Source organism: Tachypleus tridentatus, chromosome 7, assembly GCF_004210375.1.
Source record: "Tachypleus tridentatus isolate NWPU-2018 chromosome 7, ASM421037v1, whole genome shotgun sequence".
In the NCBI taxonomy this organism is placed as follows: Eukaryota; Metazoa; Arthropoda; class Merostomata; order Xiphosura; family Limulidae; genus Tachypleus; species Tachypleus tridentatus.
The window spans coordinates 38,372,922-38,386,309 of record NC_134831.1 but is presented as its reverse complement, the minus strand read 5'-3'; the positions used below and the strand labels follow the sequence as shown (position 1 = coordinate 38,386,309).

The 13,388-nt window shown below is 33.0% G+C and overlaps 1 protein-coding gene across 4 annotated transcripts in view; it reads left to right on the top strand.

Moving 5' to 3' along the window:
* The window catches only part of LOC143255471 (ubiquitin thioesterase zranb1-A-like), a 57,582-nt gene that overhangs the window by 15,752 nt on the left and 28,442 nt on the right, over positions 1-13,388 (top strand). For all 4 annotated transcript variants that reach the window (XR_013030672.1, XM_076511188.1, XM_076511186.1 and 1 more), the window contains exons 4-5: positions 7,930-8,142; positions 12,416-12,700. Coding sequence is in view for 3 of the 4 variants with exons in the window: in XM_076511188.1 (XP_076367303.1) it covers positions 7,930-8,142; positions 12,416-12,700 (498 nt within the window). In the remaining variant the exon portion in view is untranslated. The remainder of the gene's footprint in view (positions 1-7,929; positions 8,143-12,415; positions 12,701-13,388) is intronic.

Below are 13,388 nucleotides of genomic sequence, written 5' to 3'. Positions count from 1 at the left end.
ATAAATTAGAGTGGTTGCTATGTACTCTCTTAATGCATGTGATTCCCTCTTTTCAATTTTACTGAACTATCACATAAATTAGAGTGGTTGCTATGTACTCTCTTAATGCATGTGATTCCCTCTTTTCAATTTTACTGAACTATCACATAAATTAGAGTGGTTGCTATGTTCTCTCTTAATGCATGTGATTCCCTCTTTTCAATTTTACTGAACTATCACTTCTCATTTGGCAGTATTTGTGTTAGTTAGTGCTCTCTTCAAGTGCTTTATTTTAATATTTTTTCATATCTTTGAATCAGTTTCTCTCAGTAAGTTGATCTCTTTTTTTTTTAATGGTTTCTTTACTATAAAATCTTGTATACTTAATAATGATCACACCAGCAATTAAAATGTCATACCTGTTATAGTAACTAATCTTACTTACTGTAAAAGCTGAATATTGTAATAAAACAAAGTTTACTATTTATTATACAATAGTGATATTTGTAACTAGTTGAGGTATTCCATTGTGAAATTATTTTGTGTTTTTACCTTGTTATGAAATTTATTTCTCCATTACAAAAACTTGTAATGTTTTTGTTAACACAGATGTGTTTGGTTATTCATTTTGCATCATGAATTTTACATAACTCCCTTGGAGGTCACATGTTTCATTAGTACATTAACGTGGGCTTCAGGTCACGGTACTTCACAGGAAGATTTTTTTCAGCTTTTCTTCATTGGGAGATTGATTGTCCAGTGAAGTGAATTTCGTTGGACCTTGGGTATGAGTTCAGGAGCCCACATGTTTGCAGTACTGTCTGCTGATTTTAAAATAAGACATTATACTGCTATGGATTTTACATACTTTTATTGTTAATGAAATTAAAGAATCTGTCATTATTTGTGTTCCATAACATAACTTGTATTAGATTGATTAACACTCGTAGTCAAGTTTAGATTAGCTATTAGTCTTAGTTTAATTTTACGGTTACTTGTAATTCATCTTAGTAGTATATCTATCATTAGTTAATCTATATTGTTTTTTTTTCATATGTTACTCCACATACATACATACATTATTTTTATTACACACTTTCTTAATTTTATACAATCATGTCTATTTTATTTTCATTATTATGTTTTCTTTTATCCTCTTGCTATTCACTTGGTTTGTGTGAAACTCTTGAGCGGGGGTCCACACAAACTTATCCTGATGTTGTACATTCTTACTGTTTTATCATGTTTTCATTTTAGTACTTAGTGATATTCTTTGTTGTGCATTGTTCAACTAGGCTTCACAAGTGTTTATTTATGGTTTACCTGTACTTCTACTTCTGTGTTAATTGATAATTAGGTTAAATATATTATTTGATTAGGCTTAATTAGGCCATGTTGGTATTCACGGAAATGGGCTCACCAACACCACAGTTAAATTTGTCTGCTGTGGCACTATCACTACTGTACCTGTCCCATACATGGACTATGGTCCTGTATTCAAGGCTCAGCTCCTTGCCACTTGGTAATCGACTTGGCGTGAGCAATGTGAAAACAAGCTTTTCCAATTAAATCCCTATATTGGATTTTGGCCATCTTGCTTCCATAAGGATCAGAAAGAGGAAGTTCTCCTAACTAGACTATGCATTGGTCACAGTTTTTTAAGTCATTGTTTTCTTTTATCTGGGACTGAGGTACCAGTGTGTTGTCTGTGTAACACTCAGGTCACAATAAGCCATGTTTTACTGTCTTGCCATCATAACAACTCTCAGCAATGGCACCATTTTAAACATGTTTTGTCCCAATGTTTATCCATAATGTTAGTGTTATTGGTGATGGTAATACTGTCCACCTTAGAAATGTTTTTAGTTTTTTAAAGGCCATTAATCTTTTTAATGCTATTTAAGTTCTTTAATTTATACATTAGACCTTTTTTAATATGATTCCCTATTAAGAATCAAAGTACATCTAGTTCAATTTGAAATTAGAAAATGGCCGTAATGTTAAATAACTCGAAACCAGGACTGGAAAGGCCAAGTTTAGGTGACTAACACTGATTTTTGAGCTTACCCATTAGTCATCCTGGTGAGTTATGGTAATTACAGTTATGATACAGAAAGCCCTTTACAACTTGTATTACTGTAGTTTCTCTCTTACTACTGTAAACTAGATATAAAAATTGGATTTAATGCTATTTATGTTTTTAATTCAAAAATTAAACTTTGTTTTGTTTTATCTTAATTTTTTTTATGAATTTTAATAATTTTACCCTTAATTTTAACTTTTTACTGGATGTTTGGTGCAGACAGCCTAGTTGTTTTGCACCATAAAACACCAAACCAACCAATCATTTTCCACACAGAGTTGTTGGAAAAGATTATCTTCAAGTGAAATGCATGATATATCATAAAGTTGACAACAATGGCAAGAGAGTCATGTAAATGTCCTCCCAAGTTCTTTGAAGCCAAATGTTGTCAGTGAACCATGCAGTGTATGCAAAAACCTTCAGGCACAGCATTTTTTAAATGAACAATAAATCCTCTATATCCACCTATCATTGAAGCAGCACCATCAGTTACACAAGCTATTATATTTTCAAGAGGGATATTGTTTGCTTTGAAATAACTCTTTGCTTCTTCAAAATTGTTTCACCTTTGGTTTCTTTTGTAAGCTTTCAGGCAAAAAGCATTTCATCTCTGAGCTAATTATCATCCAAAAACCTAACACATGTAATCAGTAGGGTTTCATTCTCCTGTAAACAGGATTCATCAATTTGCAGAGTAAACGTTTTAAATTGTAATTGTGTGACTAGTTGTTTTTCAACATCATCTGCCATTTCATCGATACATCTTGATACTGAAGAGTTGCTCAAAGGAATAACCTGAGTAATTTCATGTGCACTTTGATTTATGACAGTTGAAATTACAACAGACACTGCTGGCAAAATCAAAGATATACCTATATTATGTAGCTTGCCAGCTTTTGCTATTAATTTGAAAATTTTGTAGGATGCAAATAAACCTCTATCTACTGTAGCTGCTCTTTTGCTCAACTTTATTTTACCATTTTCCTCATTTGGAAATCATCATGCAATTATTTTAAGCAGTCTAATGATTCTTCTTTCTTGTCCTTGTGTGGTGCCTGTAAGTGCTTCCAAAACTTACATATGAAAGTGTAGTCGTACATATTAAACACACTTGCATCCCACTGTCCTGTGGTGATAGAATAAAACTGTGGGCAAGATGCTCAATGGAATATCCATGGTAATCTGATATATATAAAAAAAAACAGATGTAAATAGTAATGACGGGGATAATAAATATATAGATGAATTAAGAAGTATATTTCCATACAATTTTGTGAGTACAGAGATAAGTTCATGTTGCAGAAGTCTGTAATTTCATTTACCAGAATTCCTATTTACTGTATTGTATTGAATATAAGCTGTGCTCAAATGTAAGCTCCATGGTTAAAACTTGAAATGCTTATTGAAAACACAACTCCATCTAAATATAAGCTGCACTCTTATAATAAGAAAGATATATGATAAAATTCCTTATAATCTGTATTTTCTATTCATTTAATGTTATAAAGAATACATTATGTCTGTGTCATCAGAATGGTGGCAGTACCCTCTCCACTATTTCTCATTTGTTATCATTGTTGATTGTTGACAGTATTCAGAAGTAACTTTTTTATCTGCCATGCTGTGATACTATGAAGAGTTTCTCAAATAAATGAGGATTTTTGTTTACCATGTATTGATTATATTTAGTACTTTTGAGTTTTTTTATTATTTTCCTTTTAAACTGAGAATTGCAGAAGTGGGTAAAACTGAGGAAGACATTATTAAAGTAAGTTGATGATCTGTTTGCAGAACATGATATGAAGAATTTTGAATTCATATGTAATGTATGTTAACAATTTCCTAAAAAAAGCCATGAAATCAATGACACAGAGGAAATTTGCTAAAACATTTGTGGATCCCTGGTTGTGTACCTGCATAAATACCTCAACTTTGTGCCATTCTCTAACATGGGACATTCAATAAATTTTACAAGATAATGTTGCACATAAAATTGAACATCCACAAGAGCTGTGTGAAGAAATATTTGCTTTTTTTCCACCCAAGAAAAGGATAATGACAAGGTTTCGTTGCATAGTGCTTCATATGTTTGCAACATCAAGCAAAAATATGTGTATGATGCAGCTAAGCAATTATGAGCCTATGTATAGTTTTTGTTCTTCACAGATTTTCTCCATGTAATTTTGTTGTTTTCATTAAAATATTTTGAAATACATTAATTTTTCCTCACATAATCTGACCGACATGTTTAAGAATAGTGTTAGTCTCAAAGAATTTTATGAATCCAGAATTAACATCTTTGGGGAAAATAATTCAAAATTAGTGGTACCAGGGGACTCACCTTGGGGCTAGTATGACAAAATGTCATCACGCAAATTGAGGGCCTTGTTTTTTTTACAAAATGCACAATACTTTAAATGAAAAAACTAAAGTAGTACTTACCAAAAGGATGAATTACACTTCCTTACACAAAAATCACCCCGACTTTCAGATTGTATTGATCTACTCATCTATTGCATAACACAAATATTCTCTCCCTCTTGACACAAAATTGGAGAAGTCAGCACTGTGTTTGTTGCTGTTCAGTAACACTTTTCTCATTCTTAAACCTTACTTTGGATTAAAGAGGAAACAAGAATGTATCAAAACAATCAGACTCTAATGCATGTAAACTTTTTAATATTGTTGAAATGATGAGTGCACCAGTAACATCTTCTACATTTAAGTTTAGACTAGAACAATTAAAACTTTTTATTTTTATCTTATGATTATTATTTTTTTGCACTTAAATTTCCAATTTCTTTTAGGACTCATTGACTACAATTGTGAATAATGTACACTGTACATTAATGTTCCATTAATTTTTTCATATCATGTACTGAAGAGTGTCTTGAGAATGACTGTTCTGATTTTTTTATGTTCTTTGACAGATTTTTGTTGAGATATAGTGTTCTGTGATGCAAGAAAGAACTATTTTCACATTCAGATGTTGTAAAAAAATAACTGCTGTTAAAAATATTTTGGGTCTGAAAGGGAGTGTCCAGAATGAGTTACAGTTTATTTTCTTATTCTATATGGAGTGAGAATCAGCTGTAGAATTTGACGGATTATGCTGTAGCATTTGTCCATGACTGTGAATACTTGGTTGCTGGAGTGGCATTACCACACAATGATATTTTTGTTGCTATTGAGAATCAGACAAAAACGTTTATATACACCAGACAAACATTTTGATTGTTACTCAAATACTAGTTATGTCTGGTAACTTCTAAGCTGTGGGAGATACAGGGAGAAGGGAACCTTTAATTCAATTTTAAACTTGAAATATTTTATTTGGGCAGTCAAGTTTCAGTGGCCCATTCAGAATTCACTGTGACCCCTTAGAAACATAGCATGCTTATGCTGAGAACCTCTGTTCTAAAGGGAATGTTAAGAAAAGAGATTAATCAGCCATAAGTTTACAGTTTTATTTCTCATAAAACTTTGCTTTTCCAGAATTTATTTTTAATCTGTATTTTCATATTTTTTCCTCATTTATTCATTTGTTATGGCTTATGATATTTATGTTAAAAGGTTTGAATTTGCAGATAAACTTTATAATCAGTGTTCAAAATGTTTGCACAAGCAATTTTCAAGTTCTGTTTATTTACTTTAGTTCTAAGCTCTATGATCTCACAGACTGTTAACTCAAAATTTCATCTTCTCAAATTGAAAAATAATAGAAGTTCATAATTTTGTAACTTTACATGTGAAAACTAACAACCACTGTTATACCAGTAGATAGAAGATAAAATTTGAACGTACAAACAGTGATAGATAGATACAATGGATATTTATTGAGATCATGTTTATTTTTACCAAAATTGTTTTTAAGCAAACAACTAGTATTTGAAGTGGTTGTAAGGGCTAAGGATATTGAATTAAATCTTTTCTCTGTAATTCTTTGTGGATAGGACTTAAGGAAATTGTCATTATATTGAATGGAAGAGTTCAGTTTGTTTTAGTTTAATGCCACAGTTTATTACCAACAAATGTCAGGCACTGTTATAAATCCTTGCAACTCTTTGTTTAATATAACATCAGTATACTCCCAGCTAAACATGGAGGAATTTTTGTGTAATTATTCTGAAGCACTGATTGTCAATACTTTACAAATACCTTACTTATCGTTTCTTATATTTTGCTAAATTACAGCACAATTTTATGTCATTGATTTATCCATTAAGGAACAGATGAAAAAGAATATACATCTTTCATATTATCTGGTATTTGGCCAGTTTACCATTTACTATTCTCTGTGATAGTGGTACAAGACAACATTAGCCTGCATCTATTCTAAAATAAAACTGGGAACTTAGTGGGATATAACAATCAATTAAACATGAGGTTTATTAACCAGTTACATTCAACTAATTGATTATTTTCATGTGAGACTTGGATAGTTGGAATAACCAAACAATTCTTGTAATAACAGTACAGTTAGTTGATTGTTATGATGAACTGTGATGCTAATCGATTAAGCTTATAACCATAAATTAAACAAAATAATAATAGCAGTTTTCAGCAACTTGGACAGTAAGAATAATTAGAAACACTAATTTCAATTATCTATTATTTTTCAGATATTAGCCATTTTAATTATTATTTAAAATTCTTAAAATCTGGATGTTTGTCTTTAAATAGTACTGGATTGTGTGACTTTAATATGTTTACAAACTTGTGCAAGCTGTATAACAAATCATTTTCATTTGTAAAAGTGAGTATAAAACTTTTAAAGCTCACCTTATTAATATGTCACCATTCTTAACTAGGGCAAAGTTTGGAAATATAGATTAAAAGACAGAATGAACATTTTGGATAAAAATAATGTTTATTATTATTCCTGTTATTTTCCACAACATATTATTCATCAAAATTGACAAAACATTGCTGGACATGGCAGACTGATGTTAGAAACAAATTGAAGCTTAAAATATTTATAGGTATTTTTATTTATTGGGGTATGTAGTTATTAAGTTGACTTGATATAAATGTTCATGTAGTTGCCATTAACAGACAGACAGACTTGTTTCTGACTTGAAAAACATCATTTACTCAAAACATCTCCAAGAAAATAAAACATAATTTTGTAAGGTGATTTGTCTTAAAGTCTTAACTTCTTTACATTGTTATTAATTTGACCAAGAAATTGAACTAGTGGTGTGGTATTTTCAGTTAAACTATCTGATTTCCCTGAAGAGTAAATCAGATAGGTCTGCTGTATGACAGGAGGTTTAGCAAGATATATTGCAAAGTAATTCCGAGTTATAACAAAACTAGTTAAGATTGTGTTGAGAAACAAACAGATTTCACATGAGGCACATTACAAAATGAAACAAGCTTTATCTAAACAAAAAAAGCAACAGTGTGTGTACAGCAACTTTGAATAAAGGAAAAGTTGCCTTTATTTGAGTAATAGATTGATCAAGATGGCTACACTTTTTGAAGATTTTTTTTATCATACTGAACAACTCTTTTATGAGGGTTACATGTTTAAACCTGTTATTAATGGTTGGTCTCCTGCGTGGTGGTAAAATGTCTGATTCGGTTCTTTAATTTGATATATAAACAGAGCTACACACACACAAATTATGCATTCAAAATGCTGAAACTTCAGAGAATTGTTTTGAATATATACAATATGAATTACTTGCAAATTTTGTTAATGGTACCACAGTATTAAGCTTTCTTTTTCTTAAAAGATTTCCTTAATATTTACTTTACTTTTGAAAGGGGTGTAAAATATGAACTGTAAGTTTTTGTGTCTGGATATAAAAATATGATGTTAATATATTATGATTTTATTAATTACAAACTAATTTCTGCAGTGTGTTCTATGTCATACGAGTAATACCAAACCTGAGATAGCTTGCGCAACTTATGGTTCTGAAGAATTTGAAGCTAGAAAATGTACACCTCCATCTTCTGCCAGCCAAGAACCAGTTGCACTCCCACGAATCACTCCAAATGTTAGAAGCAACCCATCAAGTGGCGTAATACAGATTGGTTTGAATAGAAGCTCGGAAGCTGGCTTTCTACAGGTAAGGAAGTAGAGCTGATAGTGTGTATCAAAAAGAAAAATACAGATATAAAGTTATTAGTAACATAAAAGTTTGAGAAATCTTTTAATGGGCAAGAAAGTAGGCATTTTGTGATCATGGGCAAATGTGGTACATTTCCAATACAGTCCTTTACCTTTTTTGTCATAATAACTTCACTCCTTAAGTACTACCTTCTATATGCAAAAATTTTTCCCATGGTACTGGCCTTAAAACTTCCACTTACCCTATGATCAGTGAAGTTCACTGTGTCTTCACATTTAACTTATCGTGACAACCCCCTCACCAGTAGAAGCATGACTCCCTTGTGACACACATTACTCTCTTCAATTTCACCTTATCATCACTTTTCATTAGGCACTTGTCTAGTACACATGCATTTCCTAAACCTGGGAAGGAGCTCAAGATTCCTTTGAAATACTGTTCAATTGCTTTAACTTTATTGCTGTCTCTGTAAGATCTTGGAAAGGATTGTTAATGCTCATCTTGTTCAAACAAACCTCCTCTCACTCACTCAGTGTGTGTTCCAAAGACAGCTCTCTACCATGGACCACCTGATTTGACTTGAAACATCAATCAGGGAAACCTTTCTCAAATGAGAACATATTGTTTCTGTATTTTTTTTTACCTTGAGAAAGCTTATGATACAATGTGGAGGTATGGTATCTTGCAAGACCTCCACTCGTATGGGTTGTGTGGCAACTTACTGGTTTTTATTAAATATTTTTCAGTGAATCAGCAATTCTAGGTCCGTATGGGTTTGACACTTTCCCATCCTTTCTCACAGGAACTTGGAGCCCCTCAGGGCTGTGTCTTGAGTGTTGCACTTTTCATAATAAAGATTAATGGCAACAGTGGACAACTACAGCTACAATTGCAAACAGTCTCTTTGTCAATGACTTCCACATCTTATGTCTGTCGTCAAATATGAGGTGTATTGAGCGGCATCTACAGACTGTCCTCAGTCATTTACTGATCCAGACCTCAGCAAATAGCTCCAACCTTTTTCCCTTCAAAACTGTTTGCATGAACTTTTGCTGTCAACAGGGTATTCATCCTGATCCTGAACTCCATATTGGTGAAGCTGTGCTTCCTGTGGTCCCTGAAGGAAAGTTCTTGGAGCTTATATTTGACCATAAGCTGACCTTTATTCCACACATCAGGCAGCTACATGTTAAGTGTACAAGGGCACTGAACATCCTTCATGTCCTCTCTTCCACCTCATGGGGGCAGATCAATGTTCTATGCTAAAAATCTATCATAGCCTTATTCTATCCAAACTAAACTATAGGTCTATGGCTCTGCCAGGACTTCAGCTTTGAAAATGTTGGATCCTGTTCACCATCAAGGACTTCGGCTGTGCACAGAGGCTTTCCGCACTTCTCCAGTCCAGAGTTTGTACACGGAGTCCCATGAACACCCACTACACCTTTGTCGTTTGCACCTGTCTTTAATGTATGATTCAAAACTTCGATCTTTACCACAGCATCCTACATGGAGTTGTGCTTTCCTTCCCCAGTGGGCCACACTTTTTCATAACAGACAGTCTGCCACTTTTCGTTTTAGCCTTCATTTTTAGGTGCAGTTGGATGAATTGGGTCTGTCTTTGGATGAAATAGCAGTATTCACAGTTCAGCTCATCCCACCATGGCTAATTACTATCCCCAATTGTTACCTTTCTTTGAGTCATCTGAAGAAGACAGATACCCCTGATTGGAAGTGTTGCCTTCTATTTGTCGAATATCTTTTGAACCTTCCTTCCATTCCTATTTATACAGATGGTTGAAAACCACATGACTCTATGGGGTCTGCCATTGTTTGCCATGATTTGGTTGTTGCACACAGAATCCCCTCTACAGTTTGTGTGTTCACTGCCAAATTGTATGCTATTTCTCTTGCCTTGGATCACATAGAAGCTATGCAGTACACAAACTGTACTATTTATACCGACTCACTTAGCTGTTAGCCCTAGAACTGTTTCACCTCAGTTCTCACCCTATTCTTACTGATATTCAAAACTGACTGGCCCATTTTTCTTTAACATCTACTTATATCCAGTTCTTCTGGATACCAGGCCATGTTGGTATTCATGGAAACGAGCTCATCGACACCACAGCTAAGTCTGTCTCCTCTGGCACTGTCACTGGTGTGCCTGTTCCTTACATGGACTATGGTCCTGTATTCAGGGCTTGGGTCCATGCCAGTTGATTTGGAGTGAGCAATGTGAAAACAAGATTTTCAAAATAAAATCCTCTTTTGGACTTTGGGTGTCTTGTTTCCATAAGAATCAGAAAGAGGAAGTTGTCCTCACTAGAATACACATTGGTCACAGTTTTTTTAATTCATCGTTTTCTTTTATTTTGGACTGATGCACCAATGTGTTGTCAGTGTGACACTCGGGTCACGATAAGTCACATTTTAATGTCTTGCCATCATCACAACTCTCAACAACGGCACCATTTTAGATGTTTTGTCACAAGGTTTACCCATAACGTTGTACAGTGTCATTGGCGATGGTGACACTGTCTGCTTTACAAATGTTTTTTAGTTTTTTAAAGGCCATTGACCTTTTCAACATGATTTAAGTTTTTAATTCATGCATTAGAATTTTTTTATGATTATATTTTTAAGTACAGCTAGTTCGATATGACTTTACAAAATGGCTATGGTGTCAAATAACTCAAAACCATGACTGGAAAGGCCAACTTCAGGTGAGTAATGCTGATGTTTGAACTTACCCATTAGTCGTCGTGGGTAATTATAATAATTACAATTATACTACAGAGAGCTTTTTACAACTTTTATTACTTTACTTTCTGAACATGACTGGAACATCACAAAACTCAAACCCATTACTGGGAAAAGGCAACTTCAGATGACTAACACTGGTGTTTGTACTTACCTGATAGTCATCCTGGCGAGTTATGTCCTTTAAAACTAGTATTACTGTAATTTCTTTCTTACTGCTGTCCACATGATATAAAAATTGGATTTCATGCTGTTTGAGTTTTAATTCAAAAATAAAACTTTATCTTGTTTTACCTTGATTCCTTTTTAGGAATTTTAATAATTTTACTGGATGTTTGTTGCAGATAGCCTAGTTGCTTTGCACCATAAGATACCAAAATTCACCTCTTTCTATTTTTGGGATGTCCCCTGCTGGTACAGCAGTAAGTCTACGGATTTACAACACAAAAATCAAGGATTCAGTTCCCCTCAGTGGACACAGCAGATAACCCAGTGTGGCTTTGCTATAAGAAAAACACATCCATTTTTGGAAATGGTCTCTTGTACATACTTACTATATGATGTGTGAATAATCAATTGACTGCTTAGAATGTTTCCTTGGTGGTTTACTCAGCCATTTTAATCTGTTAAAAGGCTCTCTAATTCTTTTGAACCAAGGTTTTAAGGAGATAGGTTGTGTCTTTAATCTGCTTGAAGTTTTCTATTTTTTAAAATCTAAATGCATCTTAAGTATTAAGCTCAATAAATTATAGTGAAATTCTATGGTATCAGTATTGTTATTTTTTTGGTTATTCTACTGTATGTATGTATGTGTGTGTGTATATATATATATAACCTAAAAAAAATTATACTGTATATATACACACACACGTATATACACATATATAAAAAAAAAAAAATTATGGCCAAGACAAGGTCACTTTGTGAAGATTGATCATCAGTTGTATATCACTGGGTGTGGTAATGTGAGTGTACATGCACCATGAAAGTGCAAATTATGTAATGTTAGTCAGGCATGACTGGAAGGTCAATGTATATAATATATAAACTGTCATTTCCCAGTAACACGGTTTAGAAATTCCTGAAACAATGGCTGAAATGCTTTTCTTTGTTCCCACAACCTGTTCTTCATACAATACCTGTTAGTTTCTGGTACATTTTAACTAAAAACAGGTACATATAAGAACAATGAAACATTAACCTTGAACTGGCACACTAGATATTTTTAGTTTAGTGTGTTCTGCTACCATTTGTTTATAAACTCATCATGCTCATTTGTGTCACTCAGTAATGTTGATCCTAAAAAATAAATACAAGTTTAGCATTTAATGATTCTCTTCCTAATGATAGGTATAATTTAACATGAAGTAAGTGCTTTACAAATGTTTCTTTCAATAGATTATTAGTGTAAAATTGAGTTGATGAATTACGGTTTATTGTGTACTGATATCTTTCTCTACATAGTTAATAATGTTTTGTTAATTTGTTAATATAATTATTTTTGTAGAATTCTGCATCACTAGCAAGTATTAGTAGTTGCACTCCAGCATCAAACAACTACTTGGAAGGGTGGAGGTTACGACAGTTACGATGTAATGCCAGAGAAATGGACAAAGCATGGTTGAATGCTTGTGTTGGTGTTCTGGAAGGTAATCCAAATCCTATCATTCATTACCTTGCAATAGGAGGAGATACCACACGCAAACTGACCGCAACTGAAGTAACACTACTAGCCAGACCTTTGACATTTGATGTTGGACATAGTCTTGCCCATTTGGCCATTCAATATCAGGTACTGAGGAGATGCTTATCTACATATACTGTACTTGTCTTAAGCTATAGGTTACGTATACTCTTGTGTATATTCAGCTGTTGAATGTTCAATATTTTTTGCTTCAGTCTCACATAGAAATAGGTTTTTGCTGTACAGAGCTTTTATATAACACATTTTTTAGTGTATATTCAGCTGTTGAGCATTTTTATGTGTACTTTTTATACTATAGGTAATAGTGCACTAAATAATTTGTATTTAATTAAATAATGCCTGAAAGAAAATAGAATAATGACATGCAAAAAGTAGACAATATGCCAAAACTATCAAACGTGTTCCAACTTTTTAACTGTGCAACTAAAGCCATCACAAATTCATTCAAGCTATTTAGTATGTTTTCTGTGGGAACAAAGCTTGTACTAAAAAAGAAACTGACAATTTTCTGTTCAGAAAACTACATCATACAATATGTTTAATAGATAAAAACCTTAGCTTTTTACTAGTTATAAATTTATACATAATTAAACCTAAAAGAGAACTATTAAAAAATCCTGAAAAAAAGGATGTGGCGGGTGGATGTGGCAAGAGGGATTTGAATTTCTATATGATGGTTGTGTAATCAACCAATATTGAGGCTATAAAAATCATGTTATGTCTGATTGATGATGATTTTATAGTGAGTAATATAATTAAATTTTGTACGTATTGG